This window comes from Pleurodeles waltl, chromosome 7 (assembly GCF_031143425.1).
Source record: "Pleurodeles waltl isolate 20211129_DDA chromosome 7, aPleWal1.hap1.20221129, whole genome shotgun sequence".
NCBI classification, from domain to species: domain Eukaryota; kingdom Metazoa; phylum Chordata; class Amphibia; order Caudata; family Salamandridae; genus Pleurodeles; species Pleurodeles waltl.
The window spans coordinates 1,026,799,350-1,026,824,019 of NC_090446.1; the positions used below are offsets into that span (position 1 = coordinate 1,026,799,350).

The 24,670-nt window shown below is 42.8% G+C and overlaps 1 protein-coding gene across 1 annotated transcript in view; it reads left to right on the forward strand.

Moving 5' to 3' along the window:
- Nucleotides 1-24,670, forward strand: part of LOC138245864 (cilia- and flagella-associated protein 337-like) — a 1,005,044-nt gene that overhangs the window by 605,292 nt on the left and 375,082 nt on the right. The window contains 1 exon segment of the mRNA XM_069199842.1: nucleotides 13,170-13,247. Coding sequence (XP_069055943.1) covers nucleotides 13,170-13,247 — 78 coding nt within the window.

Sequence of the window (24,670 nt, forward strand, 5' to 3'; positions counted from 1 at the left end):
ATAAAAGATGGCCATGTTGGGCTGTTAAGAACAGCCAGAAAAGTTTATAAGAAGGAATGTTCTAAGGCACGCAGAAGTTGGGAAGAGGCCAGATGGGTTATTATTTTGGAGACTGCCAAATCTAATGACACATCTAGGTTCTGGAAACTAATAACTGATGACTGTAGCAACTCCCCTGCCGCACCTGGCTCCTCAATTCTCTCAGCATCATGGGTAGAGCACTTTGGGCAACTATATGAAGGGCCCTCTGAAGCATCTTTGTGGGCCCCTGATGCCCCAATAAACCATGAGACCACCCCGATCACATTCTCGCTAACCGAAACAAGAGCAGCAATAGACTCATTGAAATGGGGAAAGGCCCCTGGCCCAGACAAGATCCCAGGCGATCTATACAAATCAAGACCAGATATATGGGCACCATATCTCAATCTTATCTGCAATGCTATTGCAGCAGGGGCCCCCGCTCCTCCCACTTGGAAAGGGGCCGAAATAGTACCCATTTTTAAAAAAGGAAATCCGAACATCCCTGCCAATTATCGTCCAATTAGTCTCCTTGATAACTCCCACAAAATGTATGCAAAGCATCTTTTGCTCCATCTTGAGGAATGGATTATGGAGTTCGAAGCTCTTTCTGACCTACAAGCAGGATTTAGACCTGCAGTGAGTACAGTTGACCAAGCCCTAAGATTCATGTCAATAAAATGGAAGAATGTTGACCTGGGGAGGGGTAATCTCTATGTGGTCTTCATAGACCTCAGAGCCGCATTTGATTTGATCCCCAGGAACCTGCTGTGGTCAACATTATCAAACATGGGAGTGCCATCTGGTCTCCTGAAACTCATTGCTCAACTGCATGAAAATACTTTCGCTCAAATTAGATGTGGCCAGGGGGGCGAGTTGACTGACCCCGTATCTATTAAAAAAGGAGTTAGACAGGGATGCGTTCTGGCACCCACTCTTTTTTTGCTATATATCAATAATTGCATCCACTACCTAGAGAACTGTATAAATGATTCACCTAAATTGGTTGGGAAAAAAATCCCGTGTCTGCTATATGCAGATGACACAATCTTGATATCTAAATCGCCAACGGGAATCCAAAACCTGATCAACCAATTCTGTGTTTTTTGTAGTGACTATGGTCTGGACGTAAACATTAAGAAAACAAAACTCATGATATATAGTACCTCCAAGAAACGCTCGCGCGTTAGCATAGAAATGAACTCGATTCCATTGGAGAAAGTAGAAGAGTTCGACTACTTGGGTTTCAGACTATCGACCACAGGCAAATGGATGGCAGCCATTGACAAAGGGGCTCTCATTATAAGCCAGAGAGGTGGGGCCCTTGTCCGTAGATCGAGAAAGGCTCCGAGTCCCCCCTTGAACATACTTGCAGAGATTTACAATGTCCAAATCAGAGCAGCGGCCCTCTATGGAGCGGAACTTTGGGGGTCCCACAAAAACCTTGATACTCTGCAAACCAAGGAAAACCATTTCCTTAGACAGATTGCCCGGCTAGGTATGGGCTCACCAATGACCCCTCTAAGGCTAGACCTAGGTCTAAACAGTATCAAAACCACAGCAGCCCTAAGGCCTCTCTCCTATTGGATTCGCTTATGGAAATCTGTTGAACTCGAACCATATAGGCTGGCTATAAGAGAGCTCATAGCCACCCCCCAGGCACTGGAGAAAATCCCATGGCTGAAGGAAATGAAATCTGCCTGGGTCAAAATAGGTTTTCCTTCCTACTGGAACTATCCGGATCAAATCCCCGATAATGCAAAGAAACTTGTCACAAAAAGATATTGGGAGAAAGTTAATGAAGACTCCTTGCACCAAAAAGGGGCGGGCAGGCTAACAATGGAATTTCTCCAATTCAAGCACGAGCCCTGGCCTGAGATCTTCTTGAACCTTCCCATGCCTCCGTACGCCCGTGCTTTATATCTCCAACTAAGATATGGTACACTGCCTATTAATGGTTTTACGGCCCACTGGTCATCTAACATCGCTTCAAATGATAGATGTATCTCTTGCCAAAATTGTAAAGAAACAACAGAGCATATACTATTTTTCTGCCCTCTGTATAAAAGTTCCAGAGGGAGGTGGATCATTCCCCTCTGCAAAAATATGTCATTACATGATAGAGCAAACGCCACCAGAATCTGTACATACGACTCAACCTCCGTGGTAGCTATTACAGTTACCAAATTTTTAGCGGAGGCCTGGTACATCCGGCGTAGGCTTATTGTTTCAAAGGGCATGTGAGCCATCCTGACATTAGTCGACAGAAGGAGTCTCAACTGTTATTTTTTGCCTCTATATGAGGATTGATGAGGGCCAGGTTTTACGGGGAAACAATTGCACACATTTGGTATGTTAGACAGAATTTTATATCCTAGCTTTTATCTTTTTATTCTTAACATTTTAGCCATGTCTTATTTATTGTATTTTTTATCTACAATCAAATACTTAGTCTTGTTGATCTTATTGTTATACTGTCCTGATTACTACTGTTTTTATATTGTTATCTTGTTTTTTCTTTTTTAAACAAATACTATTTTATCATGCATGATTGTTATTTTTGTTACTCAAAATGGCCTAGATTTCTAGACCGAATGAACTTAAATAAATAATCATTAGTACAGATGTTTATAAAATAAAGTAGATTTGGGAAATCTATAAATAATATATTTCTGCTGTGATTCAGAAATAACACCATCCAGATTAATGGCAGTAGCAGGCTAATTCATATGACTCCACTTCAACTGGCATATAAACAATGTAATTAGAGGATTAATGCAAGGTGGTAATTAGAGAACCCGCAGCAGAGTCTCTGGGTTGGAAAAAACAAGATATTGTCTAGAGATTGTGATTCTTAATGTTGCCAGGCAACAAAGATACCACACTCATATAAAGAACTAGAAGCCAGTCAGTCATTAAAGATAAATAATGGCAAACTATACTACATGCATTACTGAAGCAGTTTCCCTTTCCTTGCCAGATGACAGGCATTTGTTGTCCGTGTAGCAAGCCCTTATGGACACAGAGAGACGTGAATTCTGGGTTTAAGGGGGCTTGCTTCAGATAATTGAATAGTGTGTTTTGGACTGTATGACCATTCCCTCTAGAACTAGATCTTGAGTGCCTGCCACATATGTATCTCACTTGTTTTTTAATCCTGGATGAACAGGTATATCCAGCTCACTAGTCAGTCACTCTGTCTTAAAGGCTTTATTCAGTTAATAATGTAACCATAAAAGACACGAAACACAAGCATAAAATACATAAGAACATATTTGATAACCATCAGCAAATATAAACACAAGACATAATCTCACAGTTGATTTGAGAAACTCAAAGTAAATCCTTTCAGTTATGCAAATTAAGATTTAAGATACTGTTGTACTTGACCCTCTCTGCACGGTCACCTCCAAAATGTTTGCCTTCATACCTTCTGGTTTGCTGAATTTGTTTTTGTTGGTATTAGGGCTCTGTACTTTACCACGGCTAACAAGTGCTAAAGTGATTGTGCTTTCTCCACAAAACATGCTACAGTTGGCTTATAGCTGATTGGCGCATTTAATTAGCTTATAAATCTCTTGTCTATGTTACTACATATATCCAGGGACTGTAAGTTAAATGCAACTAAAGGGCCTGCAGCACTCCTTGTGCCACCCACAAAAGTAGTCCCTTAAAATGGGTCTCAGGTCTTCCACTGCAGGCTGTAGTGTATGGCAACCTGGCAAAATAAACATTTTTCCAGGTTTATACCTTCCTCTTAAATGCATGTCTCACCCCTAAGGTAGGCCCTAAAGGGCCATAGGTATGGTGCATTGAAAAATTAGGAAATGTGGGTTTACGTTTTACAGGCCCTGGTTGTGAAAAACTCCTACATTTGTTTTTTCAGTACTGTAAGGCCTATCTCTCCCGTTGGATAAACCTATTACATGTAATAAGTGCTGACGTGTGATTGGAAGCAGATAGGTGTGTCATGTTTAGACTATAAAATGAATTGTAATTTAACATCCTCTTCAATGGTGAAGTCTGATTTTAAGTCACAATTCTAAAATACCACTTTTTGAAAGTTGCCATTTTCCTGTCCTAACAATTTGTGCCTTCTGCCAGTGTCTTGGGTCACATGACTGAATAACTCTTCTGTCAGCCTTTGTGTATTGTTTCCAAGGAGTGGGACTGAATGGGAGTGAGTGTTGGTAGGATGGGCCATGCAGCCCAGATGGCTGGGGCTGAGCTGTTCCATGCAAGGCTTGCACTTAAAAGGCTTGCCTCCGGGACAAGCAAAGGAACCTGACACTAGTCTTTTGTCACCCAGACTTCTTTAGGCGTTGGCAGGGATAAGGGAGAACTTTACAGAAACAGATGTGGGCTAGCATCAGGAATGTCTCCACTTCAAAGGCCGGCACCAGGTATAACTATTGTTTCCTCAGAAAAACCCTTCAGTACAATCTGGAACTCTACAGAAGGACTGCCTGGATCCCCAGTCTGCTCTGCTGTTACCAGGGGACTTCCCTGCTGCTTCAAGGACTCCTTTGATTCTTGAAGAACTGACCTTCTTCTTGACCCTGGACCACAAGAAGTGGCTCCAAGGGCTAGCTTGCTGGCCTCCTGCGTGAGCTACAGGCTCATAAGAAGCTTTTGAAGCAGTGAATCCTACACCTGGCCTCTGGTGGAGTGAGTTTGAACCCCCCAAGTGGTGTCCCTCCAGGTCCTGGACCATGTAAGTGGTGTCAGAGGTGCTGCGCCAGCCTAACCCTAAAACTTGAGACTTTGAAAAATGTTCACCAAAAAGTTCCTGGAGAACCGACAGAAAAGCGGGACCTACCTGCCAACCAATCTGCCCGAGGTGCATTGCTGGCTGGTCTGACTTTGCGGTAATTTCCTCTGTGTTCTTCTCCATAGCAACAAATCCTGTTCAGCAGGGCCCCTCAAGTCTCATGGAGCTCTCTTTGGCTATAGAGCTATAGCCTGAAGCTACATCTTGCCAGAGGTTTCCAACTTCCTAAAAGTTGTCTAAGTCTGAAAGTAACATTTTTCACCAGGCTCGATGACGATCGACTCCCCCTTTGATGACAACAACCTCCTCCGCCTGGAAATCCTGCTTTTCCCGCCACCATTAACAGCGTCATCAAGACTTCATCCAGTGCCTCTTAAACTACTATAACTCGTCCTCAGACATAGCCTAATGCCTTGCCCTGCTGACCTTTACCTTTCTCCTGTTGACCTTTACCTTCTCCTGCTGACCTTTACCTTCTCCTGGACTTTTCTTCATGAAATGTTCTGTCTGAAGGTAAACCGAGACCAGGCCCAATCCACCTTGTGTATCTGTCATGCCCTCCATTGTGGTCGGCCTTAACTTTAAACTTTTCCTCAGTCCTGAGTGACCAGATTTCCGCAGTTGGCGCTTTGACCTTTTACATATTATTTTGCATTAAAATCTTTGGAAAATTCATAACTGATTCTAATTGTTGTATTTAATTTGTGTTGGTGTCATTTTATTCATTAAAGTTCACTCTGGTTCTCTAAATTGGTTAAATGTTCTTATGTTGTATTTTTACCTTATTACTGCTTGTGTACTGCAAACATACACATACGCCTGGCTGGTTTGTGCCAGGATACGCGAGGACAAAGCACAGATTAATGTAGTGTATTTTTGTGGTTCATCCTGACACGGATATTGGTCGTCGCCTGAGTTGTGCTCACTTCTCCCCAAAACCAACAACCCTGATTTCTTACAGAAGCATTGATCGATAAAACTGGACGTGCATAACAGATGATCAATCAATCAATCAATCATGAAACCTTTCTAACTCTGATGCCAGACTGAATAAACTTCACTACCACCCTGCAGACATGAGGGGATGTTAAAGATTTAATAAAAAACATTGCGTGTCTGCATTGTCTAAAATTAGCGCACTTCATAATTGAAACCAAGAACCGCCGCCTAGGAAACACATAAAATTAACAAAAGATCAAATAGTGCCTTGTGGACTGAGGGGAACAAGAGTCACAGGGACATGCTGGTAATTTCATATTATTTGAACCGGGCACAGGAATGCGACCAAATGATATACAGTATTCAGCCTGAGTCTTGTCAAAGAACATCTGTGTTGACATTTCTGAATCCAGGTGACATAAAGCTACGTATCAATATCAGAGATTGCTGTGATTCTCATATGGTTTATAATAGTATACTTTACATTTTTACAAAAGTTTCAACTTCATTCCTGAGGGCACGGCACATAGCAAGAAAATGTGTTTTAATGTACTTTTGCAGGAGGAAGATAATGCTTCAGGATTAAAGTTCTGGAAAGTTCAAACTGCGTTTCATGGTGCAAGCCAACCAACAAATCTTGGTAGGATCCTGAGCCTATCAAGACCAACCAACAAAACCAGATGATTAAAAAAGTTTTGCTAATTTGTCCAGAATGACAGTCCACAAAAAGGTGGGCGGAGTTTAGTGTAATGTGAAACATATTCTAACCTCGGTTCAAAGTAACACAAATAGGCGGAGGGGCTCTCAGAGACTCTGAGCAGTCTTCCCAGAAAACCATTCTCCACTTTCTGAGTGGCTCTGTAGTCATGAGTGCCCCAAGGCCCCTCACCATAAGAGGCAATTGAAAGGCATTTCGACCTTTTCACCACCAAGAGCTCTTTAACGGTTTAACGGTTTGAACAATGCCTTTACACTTCTCGGGAAGGGAGCTGCCCTAGTGCATGGCTACAGACAGTAAAACCCTCAGGCAAGGAAAAGTGGGGACAAAGAGATTGCAGCATATATTAATGGAATAAATCCTGGAATTATAATCTTTCGGTCCATAAACCATGATATGTATCTTTGATTGATTTTATCATTCAATTTAGATCCGTCCTAAAAAAGAAAAAAACTATCCAGGAGTTTCTGTAACCTTAATGGGGTGAGAGCTAGGAGCACTGCATCATCCACGTAAAGAAGAACAGGTACTCTGAAGGTGTTGATGCATGACACAGCAATACCGGATTTGGTTAAAAAATTATCAAGCCCATTGATACGTAAAATAAATTAGAAAAGGGGCAAGTACAGAACCCTGGCAGACACCTCACTGTTAGGGCTGTAGCGGGCACTGCTCGTTACCTCATTGTGTAATTGCCTGAGGAAATTGACAATGCTGGCCTCGACCCCTAAACTGGCATAATGTCCCAAGGTTTAGCATGATTTAAGAGGTCAAAGGCTGAGCTTAGACCATTAGCTACTTTATATTTACTAACTAGGAGGTATAGATTCAAACACTGCTCAATTGTACCAAGGCCAGGTCTTAACCGATATTGTACTTCGAACAATTTGGGATTATCATGTTCTAAACTAATCCTGACCATTATCTTTTATGTTGAGTTGATCACTAATATTGGTCTCTAGCACTCTGGAACACTCTTGTTGTCTTCTTAAAAAATAGGTACAGTAGTGGCATGTGGCCATCAAGGGGAGGGGCCGAAGAAGGCAACAGCCTTTATGACATTGATCAAAAGAGGTGCCCATAGAGCAACATTCTTCCTGAATAAACCTACTGGGGCCCCATCAAGTCCCTGTGTCTTGCCTTTGGGACACTTGTTAATGGTGGCCAGTATGTCTTGTAAGTCAATACAAAGATAATCAAACTGTACCACTCTACTCTCTACGTTGACCAGGACTCCGCATTTAATACCTGGCCTTCATAGACCCCAGAAAAATGCAAATCCAGTTGTCAGACGAGGTTACAGCACCAAGCCATGAAATAGGCAAGTCTGTAAAAAAGGGGAGATTGACTACATGCCGAAAAACTTTTATTTGTATTTTGAGTTTTTCTAAAGCGCATTCCGGCCTTAGCATCGAAGCGCTGGAGTAGGTGCAGTGCGAGTCCGAAAGACAGGGCCAGGTGCAGAGACAGTCAGTTAATGAGAAAACAGCCAGGTTTTCACCAACCTCCAGAAAGTCAAGAAGTTGTCCTCCTTCCTACTGTCCCAAGGAAGCGAGTTCCAGTGCTTAGCAGCCGCTACTGTAAACGTTTTATCCTCCCATTTCGCCCTTCGAGTGCGATAGATTTGAATCAAATGCGCGTTTTTAGATCTAAGTTGCCGACATGGGCTGTACCACTGTAGTCTAGCAGCTAGGTAGTCTGCTCCTTCTCCGTGTATCACCTTGAACGTTAGGCACAGAGTTTTAAATATGATCCCTTTGCGACCGGAAGCCAGTGTATGAGCGAGGCAGATCTAAATCAGTCAAGCCGCATTATTTTGAATCAGTTGGAGCTTTCTCAATGACATTTTATCCAGGTCCAACAACAGAGAGTTACAGTAGTCTAGTCTGGACATTACCAATGCCAGAATGACCGTCACTCTCTCCTGCTGCAAAAAAGGGAGGATTTTCTTCAAAGTTTTTAAAATCCAATAGCTTGCTTTGACCATGTTGTTTACTTGAGGCTTAAAATACAGACAGTTATCGAAGATGACTTCTAAATTTTTGGTGGCAGCAATAGGGGAGGGAAGCTCCCCACACTCCGAAGGCCACCATCGGGAAATCTACACCTCATTACTAGATCCGAAAAGCACAATTTCTGTTTTATTACTGTTAAGCTTCAACCAATTCTGACCCATCCAACTATTGATCTCACGCATACAGTTACAAAACCGATCAGCCACTTACTCCCAGTTATTCCTAGACACCGGGATGATCAGTTGGGTGTCATCCGCCTAGGAGGTGGGCATAAAACCATATGAGCGGATCAGTTTGGCCAAACAGAGTAGGACTGAGAGCCAAGCCCTGAGGGACCCCGCACAGCAGACAAAAGGCAGGAGCCCTAAAGTCATCCCAGCTCACAGTAATCGGTCTATCACCCAAAAAGGGCTCCAAAATCTTAAGGGCAGAGTCTCTAATCCCTGCTTAGTGGAATCTAGATACCATGATATAAGGAGAGATGGTATCAAATGCAGCAGAAAGGTCCAGCAGCACCAGAATTGCTTCCTGCCTCTCATCCAACAACCTGCGAATAGTGTCAGATGTCATCAACAGCTCAGATTTGGTACAGTGGGTCTTCCGGAATCCATGTTGAGACCAATCTAAGCTGCCAGAGTGATGAAGAAAGGTAGAAAGCTCCTAGTTAATATGTTTCTCAAAAATGTTTGCCAAAATAGGAAGAAAGGAAATTGGTCGTACGTTATTCAAATCATGTGATGCTCGGTCTGGTTTCTTTTTCAGAGGGATTACCGTTGCCTCTCTCCAAGATGGGGGGAAGACACCAGTAGATAACACCTACTGAAAGACCGGCACAAGAGCTGTAGCGACTAATTCCGGAACCATCTGTAGGATGTGGGGAGAACAAGGATCATTAGGGGAGCCTGATTTAATTCCCATGGAGGGTTCTGTGATCCTGTCAGGCAGTAAAGGCTTAAAATTCGTGAGCAGAGGAATGTCGGTGTCTGAAGAAAAATTCAAGACATTGGAACAACACTGCATCTCAACACAGTGCAAAAAGGTTGAGTGAATTTGTAAGATTTTAGTTTCAAAATAAGATGCCACTTTATTACAGAATTCCTGAGAATTATCCACCTTCGCGGAAGGAAGGGGTATCATCAAAGACCGAACCACCCTAAATAATTCTCTCTGGGTATTCGATGCACCTTTAATCCTTGCAGTTAAATAGTCTGACTTGGCCTTAAAGAATGCATCCTTATAGACCTTCAGGACTATTCTCAACTTATCCTTCTCCCCTGAATTGAGAGTAAGCTTCCAGCGCCTTTCTTGTTGGCGATATCTCCTTTGTAAAAGCTTAAGGTCCTTATTGAACCAAGGACAACTACCTTTTTTGTATACTGAGGAGGTCCTAGTCACCACTGGAGCCAGTTGATCCAAAGCGGAATTAATACCATAATTAAAACCGTCTAAAACAGACATAGGGGAGATACCCGCAGCCTCCCACCCAGCAGTCAAGGCTGGGCTTAGCAGATGTTTTGTGATCCTGTTCCACTGTCACGCAGAATTGCATTTCATACATGTGTGTTGATCAGGATATGAATTCCTACATCTAAAGATTAAAAGGTGATGATCAGACCACTCAAGAGGAATGTTAGTCACCATCACTTGATCCTCAAGACAGGCAAAAATCCCATCTAGAATGTGACCAGCTGCATGAGTGGCCGAAGTGACTTTAAGATCTCAGTCAAAAGTCGCCATAAAATTAACCAAGTCCTTAATATGAGTGTGTTGACTCTCATCAAAATGGAGATTAAAATCCCCCAAAATAATACAGTTTGTGGAAATAGCCAATGGCTCAATTAAATTAGGCCAGTCTTCCAAGAATGTTGGGTGAGAGTCTGGGGGTCTGTAGACCAAGAGTCCTTCCAGAAGAATACTATTTTTCTGATGAATTTTGAAATACAAGTCTTCGAAAGAGAGTTTGCGGGCTCCCACTGACAAGTGAAATGAGACCTACAAATAATCGCTAACCCACCCCCTCTGCCTGTAGCTCTATCCAGTCTAAAGAAGGAATATCCTAAAGGTGTCGCTGCAATAAAATCTGGATTAGAATCAAACTTCGTCCAGGATTCAGTGATAAAGAAACAATCCAATTTATGACAGTCAATCAAATCTTCAATCTCTGCCTTGTGTTTAGGAAGGGACCGCATATTCATCAATGCACAGACCACAGGATTCCTGGATTTAGCCCTGTTTAAGCGAATCCTTTTACTTTCTCCAAGTAACGGCTGCAGGCAGCTGAGGTCAGAGGTGCCCAGCTGCATAGTTCACATTCCCAATCTGTACAATTATATGAGGCCAAAGGTCTCAAATGCTTGCACAACGAGGCTGCTGCTAGAGCGTGGAGGGTGTGAGAAGCATAGACAATTCGCCTAGGAATAGCATGAGGCAGTCCAGAATCCCCAGCCCCCGGCCCCGGTCGGAGGCGGACGGGCGCAGACGGGTGCAGACGGGCTTTCCTTAGGTGAGCCTTTGGCGCGCCAGTGGCACGCCTGCATCTGTCCCGAAAATACGCGTGCCGGTGCTGGCGTAGGAACCCACGTGACCGGCAGCAGCTAGAACGCTGACCTGGTCCATGATCCACAAACAGCGAACTAATGGCGTGTGGGCTCTAACAGACCCCTGCCCTACCACTAGAGCGCCTGAAAAGAGGCCAAGAAAAGTGCAACAAAAAAGTTTTAAAAGAGGAATGTTTGTTTTTCTTATTTAAAAATTAAATGTTAAAACTATTAAAAATAGCACACTATTAAAGGGAATAAAACATTAAATCATCCTGCTCACCGAGACTCACAGTGCGCTTCTCGCTGCGTGGCCACATCCGACCCGAAAATAAGCGTGCCGGTGCTGGCGTAGGAACCCACATGACCGGCAGCAGCTAGAACACTGACCTGGTCCATGATCCACAAACAGCTAACTAATGGTGGGGGGGGCTCTGACAGACCCCTACCCTACCCCTAGAGCACCTGAAAAGAGGCCAAGAAAAGTGCAGCAAAAAAGTTTTAAAAGAGGAATGTTTGTTTTTCTTATTTAAAAATTAAATGTTAAAAATATTAAAAATAGCACACCATCAAAGGTAATAAAACATTAGATTATCCTGCTCACCGAGACTCACAGTGCGCTCCTTGTTAGTGCTTGCTGCCAGAAGAGATTCATAGGCCTCCTCTCTTATCAATTTCTTTCTCTTTATGACCGCCCTGTTATATTCTGACCGGCAGTGGCACTCATAAACAGCATTCCTAGGAACTTGTCTGGAAGCGGTAATCAAATTACTTTGGGTCTTTGAACAATGCATATTAAACCATCTTGCAGGTTTTGCTTCAAGGGAAAGCTGAGGAGCCAGTTGAAGTTCCCTAATTGATCCACATAAGGTGGCATAGCAAGTAGCAATTGCTTTTGGACTAGCTACTTCATTCAGACATGCCAAGAGCTCTGTCTTATTATTAAAAATTAGACCAGTTAGTCATTTTTCCTTGACAAATATATCCCATCTCATTAGGACCCCCTTATTTTTTACCTCACATATTGTTAGGTCTCTGATTGGAAGTGTTCGGAGCAGCCAGCTCACCAAGATAGGAAATTACCAAACTGTTATGATCACTATGTGCATTTCTAAAACAGTGTAGTTGGAGAAGAGCCCCAGCATAGCCTCCAAAAATAACATGAAATCAATTAAGCTGCTGTTGTCCCTGACAAAGAGCATAGGTATGAATACCAGTGTGCTAGAAAAAGAATCAGAGGCAAGGTTCGAGCAATATTTTATAAGAGTAAATTGAGTTCTTTTCCATACGGTGTATTGCAAAAATAAGTTAAAGCCTCCCCATTTAAGTCCACAATTCCATAAGAACCAAAACTAGATAAACCACAACATCTAAGATTAAAGTCCCTCACAAATACAAGTTGCACCGGTCTGCACTAACAAATTAGGAACTCATCTGCTTCCTTTCTCAGAAATTTTATAATGTCAGTGTTGTTCTGATCGAAATTGCTAATATAATAATTAATTTGGTGACATTTCAAAAAAATCAAATCACTATAGTTGAACATTTGGTGATCTCAAATATAAACAAGCAACAGTCAGTGGGAACTCAGTGGAGACTAGTGTAAGCAATCCACCTTTGCCTCCATCTGATCGTACAGAGCCTGTGGGGTAGGGGGTACTTGGAGTTGTGGGGAATATAAAATATATGTATTGAGGGTCAGTAGCCCATGTTTCCTTAAAAGAAATGAACAAATTATGTCAAAATGTTGATAAGACCCAATCATTCAGAATTGTTGCCTTAAAGCCCAGACCTGCTAAATTCCAGTAGGAGAATGATTAAAGTGTCTTGGTTGACAGCAAAACTCCTTGTGCCAAGAATGATGTGTGTTTATTTTCATAAATTGAGGAGTATGTCGAGCAAGACCCATCAATTACTGAACCATCACTGGTGATATGGATACTGTACTTCCAATCAGGTCTGGTTATAGGAGTTGTATCTTATCTGCATAATTGTCCATTTAAGGACCCCGACTGCGATGATGCAAGAAATCTATTCATGAATAGAATAGGGAAAAATGAGCAAAGATTGCATCCCTGCTTTTTGTGCCTCAAATATGAGCCTAGGTCTAGAGCCATCCATCTTTTCCAGTTATATTATAATCCCTTTTTTCATTTTTTTTCTTATAGGTCATCAAGTCATCATCGTGCAACACCGAGAGTGAACAACCACAGCCGCTGTGAAAGCAGATACAGCAAAAATACTGGGTATTGTAAATGTTCAACATATTATTATCAAAAAAGATACCATGTTATTCTTTAACAGTTCTTAATATGACTGTAGACCATTAATACTTCATGGCTGAGCCCAGAACAGATATTAGTCTAGATCTTCATAACTGCTTTTTTCTACTTGACTGTGGGCAACAGGGGATATGCACTGCTTAATTCAGCATATTCATTTCCCACATATTCATTCTTCCGGTAGTGTCATCCTGCCGACGCAGGAATTGTGCTCCTTTGACAATGCAGGATTTCTAAATTGTGGTGTTAAGGCAGACTGAAGCAGGCTGCTGATCAGTTGTGGACAATTTTGCTGAAACTTCTAATAGTTACTTCAAACACATCTGACTGTTTCTAAATAATTTAAGAAAGTACCTGTTTTGTGCATCCAATTTTCCATTCACATCATATATACAGAAACACACATAAGATTAACCTGGAACTCTTCTCCCGGATGACATTATTGAAGCAGTGATGAGATCTCTAACCAGGGTGTTCCTACCACCTTGGTTCTCAAACGAGTCTGGGTGACAAATTTGCATCTTTGCAAGTTTGTATCTCTGCAATTTGCAGCAGCACAATTGAGTCATCCAGAGAGAGTGACAGTTGGAGTGAGCTGCCCTGCTAACAGAAGTGGGGTTTATGAGAAGACGTGTTAGCCTTAAAGTTGGCATGTACATGATTACAACAAGAGCTGTCAGAGCAAGCTGGCCACAGTACATTTGCCCACCTGCTCCTCAATGGCTCTAATGTTTGCTCTGACCACCACGACTGCTCGCAAGACCATCCCTGCCAGCCATGACCTCATTGAAGTAGAGTCTGAAGTGCTGGTGCCCAGTAGGAGCCTCGCTGGAGTCATGGTTCCATACCCTTCCAGAAACAGGAGAAGGGCTGTCTGTTGACAAATTCAGACAGCTGCCTTTTCCATGGAAACACCATGAACCATCCTTACTCAGCAAGAAGGTCTGTTGAGTCACCTTCTTGACTGCCCAAGTAAAGGCCAACTCCTTCCAGTAGCCACAGCACCACCCTGTACGGAACAGTGTACATTATAGGCGTTAAGTGTGTCCTGAAGAGGGTCCCAGAGAGCAGGAAGACCCTTAAAAAAGGGAAAACCCATTCTTGGAAATATTGTGGTTCTTGATTGAAGGTGAAAATTAGAATTGAAGATACCTGCAAAGCACCACACTCTCCCTAGCATCAGAAAAGAGAAAGGAAATCAAGCAAGAATCCAAACAAGGAAACCAGAAGAATATCAGTCTCTTGAAGGCAAAAACATTTGACAAAAATAATAGCAAGGGGATGAAAGTCATAATGAAAAATAAGAGAACAAATTAATTGCGATGCCACTTCCTTCATGACTGTTTTCCTTATACATGGCAAAACTGGAAGTTACCTAATTGGAAAAGACTTGCACTCCGTCTTATATTGGGAATATTGGATAATGTTCTATGGTCAATCCTCCATCTTGAGAAGGGCTGGTTATAAGGCGCACCCAAGCCACTTTTCAGAAAGTCGTGGTGTACATTTGAAGATCGAAGCCAATCTTTGAGATCCTCCATTCTTTGCTGGATTCCAGGATGTCGTCTGTCATTTCTGGAGCTTCAGGTAACTCGTTCAACTCTGCCCTAGGTTACTGCTAGCAACGAGATGAAAGAGTGGTTGGGCAGCAGAAATACTCTGCATTCTCTGCTTTTTGCCAGAACACATGGGTGAGAATCACTTTTTTGTTTCTTGATTGCATGCAACCTTTGGTAAGATCTTGACATGACACTTTGCACAGAGGTGGCACCCTGATATGCAGGGAGAAAATTCCATATTGTTTTATTTTTCAGAAACAACCCAGTTTTCTGTAGAAGTGTGTCACAGAACAGTTACAAAGAATCTCTGGATGTTCACAACATCTTAGTCTTTCACCATTGTGATGCCATCTGTCATGGAAGAGGTTCTGCTTGCTTAAGTGTGGGTAAAAATAGCCTTGGCCATAGTCTAAGGCTGCTGGCCACTCCTGAGTCTTCCAGACTTGTCAGCAGTCTTTCAGTCTTTGAAGCAGTCAACTTTCCAATAATTACTGTAGTGCTTAAATGATTCGGAGGAGAGGAACAAGTGGAATTTGATGCCTTTTAATTGTTCTTTATCAGCTTCTAACTATGATGAGCCTGGGTTTGCTTTTATCGCCACTTCATAGGTCAGTGGTGGGGTTCCTTCAGTGGGGCTGCTTTTCTCTGGTACCTCTCTATGCCCAACCTGCTAATCCCTTGCAATCAAGCATCTGAATGTGTCACTTGATAGAAATTGCTCTGACTCATGTGGCAACCTTTATCACACCTGTTCTGCAGCTACCAATCCTCCAGCCTAATTTTATTTGCTCTCTCCATGACACCTGACACCATTGACCACCTCATACTGCTCAGATCACTAGCCTCATGCATCTAAGAAACAGTATTTAACTGCCTCCTCACCTTGTTCTTCAACTGATCATACGCAATGCCTTTGTGCTAATCTCTCTCCCTGCCAACCCTTCTACCAGGCAACGTACCTGCTGAGTCCATCCTTTGTCCTTTCCTCTTTCCACTATACTGTACCATCCTAGGTTCTGTCATTTGCTCTTTTAGATTCTTATACCGATTGTGTGCTTTAAATCCCACTTTTGTCTACTTCGAGCACCAAAAATGGAATTTAAAGCATTCCCCTGCCTTCCCCCTTTATTTTCCCACCAGCACACTACACACTTTCCTATGGTCCTCAACTTTGACATAAGCTTTGGTTCTAAAATGTCACTTAAAGAATTAATTCCCTCACATGTCACGACTGCTAGATTCCAGGTCCTAGGCATCAAATTCATATGTCCACTTCTTCTATACAAAGTCTTCATCAGAGCACTGGTTATGAGTAAAACGAATTACTGCAATAGACTTCTGGTTGGCCTACCGAGCATGCAGGCCCCCACCCCTTGACAAGATAATCATCTTATCACCTATATACCCTGTTCAACCTATTCAGACAAAGACTCACTTTACACAACCGGCAGCATCTGCAAGAAAAAAAATACTTGCAAAATACTCCAAATTCTAGTCTTTCATCCTCATTGGTCCTTTGTTCTGGAACCTCCTCACTGGTATAGAAAGAGTAAAGATTCTGTTGTCAACTTACAATACAACTTTAAGTGTTCATCTTCATCATAGGGATCTCACCATGAACACATTCATTTATATCTAACTCTCCATGTCCCGTATTGATATGATATTTGTGCTCCGGGCTTGGAGTCTATATAACAAATGCTCCCTTCCAAATTACCTTCTGTGTAGCAACTCATTCTTCTCATGTCTTTATGTATCTTCCATACTTCTAGCTTTTACAAATGTTAATTGTAAAGCAATAGAGTCAACTTGCCTGAAGAATTTTGCACATTTCATGAAGCCTAAGAATTCAAAATGTGTTTGGTTTACATGTATGCACTATTCAGTGTTCCTATTTTGGACCACCTATTACCGATTACCTCAAAACTGTAGGTAAGCTAAGAATGGGTACCTTTGCAACCGTGCAGCAATGCTGTATACTAACTACCCAACATAATGGATATCTTCCAGTAAGCAAAAATCGTATATCCCAGCATGAACAATATAACAAATTAACAGCTATCATTCAAAACCTGTTAAAAAGTCTAGTAGCAGAATAACCGGTACATATTTCCCCAAGTCAATGATTCTCTGCATGGATGATACATTTCAGCATGCATCGCAATGAAAGATTGTGTCCGTGTTCCACCCTAGCATATGTTAAAGTCTAACTCTGGAGTCTAAAATAACGAAAATTGGGGACTGCTCCCCCTCTACAGTGGTCACACATCCTAGCACATACAACATAACATGCATTAAAGGTATCAGTCCCCCACCCAATTAGAGAACAACACCAACATTATAACAAACCCGACTTCTGCCCCAATTAAACTCAACACTCATAAAACATTCTTATAAATTAAATTGGATCAACATAGCTCATGCAGCATCAGTATCTACCCTTGGAAGATCTTTACCATGGCATTCTGCATACTGTATTAAAGAACGAAATGCATAACAGTAAAGGGCCTCATTACGACCCTGGCGGTCTTTAGGCCGACAGTGTCATGGTGGCGGTCTGACTGCCACATTACGGCCGTGACGGTTGAAATACGGTTGGACCGCCAGTTTACGTCCACAGGAGGGCCTGGCGGTGCTGGCGGTCCTAATCCTCCAGGGTGGCTCTGCAAGCAGTGTCATCCTGGGGATTACGACCCCCTCTCTGCCAACTTTTACATTGCAGTAGCACCGCCATTTAAAGGCTGGCGGACATGGGGTGCAAGAGACTGCGGGGGGGGAGGGAGCTGAACTGCCCATGCACTTGGCATGGGCAGTGCAGGGGCCCCCATAGCCAGCCCCTTCGCGCTGTTTACTATTGCAGACAGTGAACAGCGCGATGGGTGCTGGTTCACCCTACCCACTGCAACATTGCCACTGGCTCAGTTATGAGCTGGAGTTAATGTTGTAGGCTGTTCCCCGCTGGACCAGTGGGGAACTCATAATGGGGCCCGCAGGGAGGCGGCTGCACTTGCGGCAACCTGACTGCGGGAGTTTGGAAGACAGCTTTTTCCATCCGCCAAACTCATAATGACCTCCACGTCTAGTGCCCAAAGTTACACATGCATCAAGATGGTGGACCACACCAGCAGTATCCATTTTAAAATACAGTACTTTTGAGCATCAAGAAAATTGAACCCTGAGGGCAATGTGCTCTTGTGAACACCACAACTATTAATAATAATGATGTGTAAATTACTCAATGTATTTGCCCAAAAGACTTTGCACAATCTATGAAGCACAAATGTGCATTCCACGCAACAAAACAATATCAGATAACTTGTGCAACATAAGTGGTTAGGTCCCAAATGCAAATAGTGTTGCAGAACATTAACTTACACTGTCTCAAGTAGTGTGCCCTTACTATGGACAGCTGAAAACAAACGCCCTTTAAAACATAAAGCAGTCAATAGTTTATAGGGATTGTATGTTACACAGCCATAAAACGTAATCTTCATTATACAAATACAATACGTTAGGTTCCAGTAGTGAACTGGTAAAATCATATAACGAGAAAACCAACAATATAAAATAAGAAGCATTGACAAAGCCAATTGGTCTGGTATTGCAATCACATGAAAAAACCTTTTCAGTGCAACAAATGTTTTATTCTCATCAGAGAATAATAGAACAAAACCTCTGTCCCATAATTCCCACAGCAAATGGCTCCTTCACACACCATTAGAAAAACGGAAGAAGTGAAAAAAGGGCATATTTGCTACTTGTGTGATGTTACCACTAGGTCTTTCAAGTCTAACCGAAATGTCCTATTTAAAAGAAAACTATTTAATTCACAATAAAGTTGAGAAATTAGGTGAATTGTATTAGAACATTGGAATGTTGAGAGCTCAATTGAAAACAATGCAGCAACCTATATGAACTGGTATGGGCCTGCTGCTCTCAACATTTCAGTGTCCTAATACACAGCCTTTGCTTTTCTCTTTCCTCTGTCTCTTAAAAATACATTAATTAAGCAGAGGAAAGCGAAAGGCAGAGGACACGCTGTCTTCACCCTTTCCTCCTCCTGTAGCTCAGTGTCACTAGGGCTTCAGAAGAATGGAGGGGTGAATGCTGCTCAGCCCCTGTGCCTCTCTGGCTTGTCTGAAATACAAAAAGCAGTTCAGCCAAGCTGGGCAGAACCAGGGGATGACTTCAGCCCCATTTCACAGCTCTTGCTGTGAATCTTCAAGAGCAAACAGCTGTGGCCCTGTGAGCGCCATTAGCTGTAGAACATTCACAGCAAGAGTTGTGCACACAGACTTGGAGCCCGAGGGGGATTTCAACCTCCTCGGGCTCTGAGAGGCCTTTACTTTTTATAAATAGAAAATGAAAATTCTTCCCTTATGGGTTGGAATGTTGTAATAGCTTAATAGCCCGCCATAGCTGAGCTATACTAGCCAATGAAGGCCCGCTCCCTTGTTAAAGGTCCTTGCCTTCGGCTCAGGCCTTTAATGCTGGAGTGGGCCTTTAATGGCCGATATAGCCCGCTATAGCAGACTATAAAGCTATAACATATGACAGCAGAAATGTAGTATTCCACCTAGTTATTTAGTTTATTCGGGAACTATGATGTGATTAGGAGTTTTCATTTTCTCATGTCACATATTAATATTTACTATCGACTTGATATGGAATAGTTTTTGCACTTGCAAAAAATGTGATGCAGAACATTGCAGACATTGTACATTGCAGACATTGTATTTACTGTGTACCAAGAAAATACTGGGTTATAAATGGCTTTGGGACTCAGAGGGTCCAATCTTTGTAACTTAAAGGAAAGCAGTATAAAAAGTGTCCCTCCTTCCTTGCCACTCACAAGACAATACATCCGTATTCAGTCCCGGCTTTAGCGCTGGTGGTGCCCAGTGCAACAATCATTTTTGGCACCCCCCCCCCCCCATGACCTCCTCGTCTGATTCCCTCACTACGACCGGGCAAGAGTGCCCCTCATCTGTACATAGCCCCTCTCTCACATACATTTTATTTCTTTTAAAGCACTGTTAAAGGCTGGCTTTACTAATTAGAATGCATATCTACCCAACAAACCTTTTTAGAAACATTAGGAATGGATACTGAAACACTGAGAATAAAACCCATATTGTTCTAACCTATTTTATGCAGTTTTCATGCAGCTCTTTGATGACAGTTCGTAACAGTTACTGTTCTGCATAAAGGTTGTATCTTATGAACTGCAGTAACAAAAGAAACTCCGTGACAAAAGCAGTAATCCACTCTGCTAGCCACAAAAAATACTGATTTGTGATCTGCATGGTACATGTTCTTTGCTGCAGGCATAATAACTGTCTGCACTACTTTATGGTGAGTCAAAATTGCCTCTAAGCAAAACACCAATCCCTCTATCTCTTGTAGGAACATTAAGCACAAGAGTTACCTTGACATTTTGATGGCAGCCTGAAAGCTGGACACACAAGGAAACCTGCAGCAGGTGTTTTTAAACTGTAGGTTATTGATAAACACAGGTACCACTCCCCCACCCACGACGTCAGCGCCCCCTCTCCAGGCCAGTGCCCTGTGTGGCCGCACCAGTCACACTTCCCTAAAGCCGACCTTGTCAGAATTTTGCTAACGTTTTAGCAGTTGCAAACCGTTGCTGGGATACCAATACCTCAAAGAGTGTGCTATCCATTTGTAAAGTGAAAAGTGTTCATGAGGGACACACAATTTTTCCAGGGTATTTTTGGCCAACTTCAAGTTCTCTATAACAAGTTATCTATATGAGAAACAAGGTTTCTCAATAAAAGAAAGTACAGTTTAAATGGAGGACAACATCATCAGCCTCACCTGGAAGAAGCATACCAATGTATCCAACACCTTGGGATCATTAGCTTTGACTTCAATTATGAGCGCTACATTGAAAAGCTTTAGCATGCTTCACAGACAGCATGTCTGCACGTAGTTATTACTACCTCAAAGTGGGGCTCCAGCTTCAGATGTTATCCCCAAGCTGAATGAAAATGTTTTCCCTGCACAATGGACTTTTTAGGATTTTTTTTTTTCTTTTCAGAAGACCATTGATTCTCTACTGACCGTGACAGAAAGCGCACCCGAGGAAAAGGCCTGGGATATGTCCGAATGGCAGTGGGGGTGGCAGCCATGCCTTCGGCACCTCTGTGCCCCCCCCCCCCCCCCCCACCCCCCACACACACACTTCTTAGGAAGTTGAACATCTCTAAATGAGGCTCTGGATGAAATATCTCAAAATGCATTGCACTATTCTTTGAAATGCATTAGACTGGATGAGTGTCTTGAAGAGTTGCAGCAGAAACCTGGTCAATCATTCATTACTGAGTGATCATAGAAAATCTGAACACGCATTAAAAACCACTTGCCAAAAGTGCAAATCTGGGTAAAGCATTTAAGCTTTCTGAGTGATGCTGCAGATCTGTGCATGCATTATGAATTAATGAGTAGTGGTGCAAATCTGAACTAAGGATTACTATCGGTGTAAACCTTGAAGATGCGCTACAGATTAAAATGATGGGCAGTGAAGATTCACTGGTGGTACAAATGTGAACATGATCTAAGGAATAATGAGCAATGGTGCAAATCTGAAGACAAACTAAGGATTAGTGATTGGGTTAATATGAACATGCCTTATGGATTACTGAGTGTTGTTACAAATCTTAGCATGCACTACAAATTACTAAGTAATTATATACATCTCAGTATGCATTAAGGATTACCGGGCGGTGGTGTAAATTCCAACACTGAATAAAGATTAGAGAATGGAAAATATCAGCATGCACGAAGGATTATGAATAGACAACAAACCAATCTCTAAATATCAATCAAAACATTTTGCAACGTGACGTGCTCTTTTCATACCACCGTCCACATGTATGATTCCATATTTGATGTCCCCTCCCCCATTAATTCATGTGTATGCAAGTCTCATCAAAATCAAAAGCCAGACATACTGGCTTTATCATTGCTTAGTTGGTATTTTCCTCTTGCCTCTTTCCGGAAGTGCATAGGCAATCTATCTCAGTTGCTTGAATTATCAGTGTTGAATAGAGTGAGATACATCTACTAGATGCACGAGTTTCCTCCGTCACCAGTCCAGATTTATGAAAAGTGCCGATGCACCTACTGCAGCGCCACTTTTCTTGCGGCTCTTAGCGCCCCCCTAACGCCAACATGTGCGCGCCATATTTAATATACCGCACACCATGATGGTAGTTAGGGAACTAGCGTCAGATTTTTTTATGCTAGTTCGGCGCTTTGAAGGATTAGCGTCAAAAATGTTGACGCTAATCCTGCAAAGCACCCAGAGGCCTATTGAAACCCATTGAGGCCCATTGAAACCAATGGGAACCTTTTTTTAACGCCTGCTCAGAGCAGTAAAAATGATGCAAATAAATCATTATGCCTGCCGCAGGCATAATGCAGCACAAAGGGTTACAAAGTGGCACAGTACATGCATTGTGCCACTTTGTAAATATGGCGCAGCGTTTTTGGCCTTCCAACGCCACATTAGTATCAAAAAATGATGCTAATGTGGCGTTGGAATGGCGCTAGGCCCTCTTAAATCTGGACCCAAGATCCCAGCGAGCAACTGTGTCACAGGTAATATAAATTGGTGTAGTAAATATCCACCACCAGGTGGCACTCAATCCACGTGTAATGTATATACGGAACGTCTTCACTACTGGCAAACCATTAAGAAGGACACTGGAGTCTGATGATGTTTATTGACATTGTTCACAGTGAAAGAAAGCTCTTAATATTTCTCCAGTGATCAGAGTGTAAATGGGAGCTCCTCAGCCACGTGGTGCGTGGGACTCCTAGGGTTCCCCACCCTGGAGTGGTCCCTTCACCCACCTATGAAGAGCCATTGTGATGGGGCCAAAGTATGAACATGCTGGCGCTGCGAGACGGGCTGGTCAGAGAGCTGAAAATCACAACATTTAAACTTTTTTATTTATTGATTAGATGCATTTTTAATTGTCAAAACAATACACACATGCTTCAGTCAGTGTCGGGAAGCTCGATCCTCTTTGCCTCCACCTAATTCTAGTAAGCAGTTCCATTATATGAGTTCACGCAGGAGTTGCCCCTCGCCCTCTTCCTCCCTCTGTCCCGATAGTTTTGTACATCCCCTCCCCCCATCCTGTTTATAGTCCCACACAGGTTGCCAGGGGATTCTCTCCGTGGTCCCTATATCTTCACATTTTTGGGGCAGCCGCCGGCTCGGTATGGCACTCTTTCAGGCACCATACATCACTCAATCATGGGCGTCATTTAGGGTTCGCCAGGGGTCGCAATTGCGACCTCTGCCTGGCCCCCTGCGACCATTGGCACTGCCTTTGCGACCCCTGGCCACAGAGGTGGCAGAATCAGTTCCAGGCACACAAGGGCAGCCCCACTTCCCTTGTTTTTTTATAATTGTTTATTACACTAATAGTGAATAATATGTTATCATTCACAGTTAGTGTAATAAAGAATGGATTACAATTTACTAGAATATGACCTTCCGTGGCAGCTGACGTAAGTAAAAAATGATTTTGAATGCATGTTGTGTTCTCGCTTGCAGATGAAGTTGTGCTTATGTGACAAGGAGCGTGTGTGTGTAAATGTGTGTGTATGCGCAAGCATGCGTGTGGGAGTGAAAGTAAACGTGGCGTGTGATGTCACCTCCGCTTGCATGTTGGTGAATGGACGTTTATGCACTCCATGCCCCAGGACTCTACAGTTGGTGCTAACGAGCCTCCCCTCCGATCCCCCAACCCTCCACCTCACACACACTGTATATATCCCTCCGGCCAGCACCAGAGCCACACTGCTATAAATGTGATATTCTGACCATATTCGAGTTTTCTAGGCCCCCAGTACCGCTAATTGTACCAGCAAATCACATTCCACCTCTATTATTCTGGCGGTCTGATCGCTGACCGTTTTCTAGAGAATTTGGAAGCTTTCCTATAAAATATCTACAACTGTTCTGACCTAGTAGTATCCTCTAATACATTTTCTTTCATCTGTCCTCCCGATCCTTACCAGCTGCCCCTTGTGTACTAAGTTCAGTGTATGTTGCAAATGCATTTAGGCCCTGGTAAAAGGTGCCCGTGTTTCTCTCGCTTCGAGTGAGCTCGTGAAGGGTAGAAAAAAGAGAGCAAAATAGGACGGAAAAAGAAAAGGAACGGAGAAACGGCAGAGGAGTAGAATTATAGAGATACTGCAGAGAGACATTGAGAGAGGCCATGAAGAGGCCGGCGAGTAAGAGATAACTAATTGAAAGAAACCGAACAAAGAGAGAGCGAAATAGTGGGAACGTTTATAACGAGACAGGTGAGCAAAGAGCATAGAGAGGGGAGAAAATGGGAGAGAAATAGAGCAGAGATACAAAGGGATAAGACGACCGACGGAACAAAAAGGGCTGGAGCGGAGAGTCGGATAGGTGTTAACAAGACAGGACAGAGTATGTTGTGTAATACATTTATATGGCACACTTTCACCCTGAGGTCTTTTGTCACAGAATACAAACGACCTGAACTCAGACCAGAGAGATCAGACTAGAATACCTTAGATAGTGTAAAAAAGTCTCAGGTTTCTTCCTAAAGTGAAGATAGGAGGAGTTGGACTTCAGCTCTTATGGGAGGTTATTCCACAGCTTAGGAGCAAGAACTGAAAAAGACCTTCCATCAGGAATGGATTTGTTAAACGGATGACCAACCAGAGTGAAGCTGAAAATGAGTGAAGAGTTCGAGACGCAGTTATTTAGCTAACGTGGCTTTATGAAAGTTGTGTGGGGACCCATACAATGATTTAGGA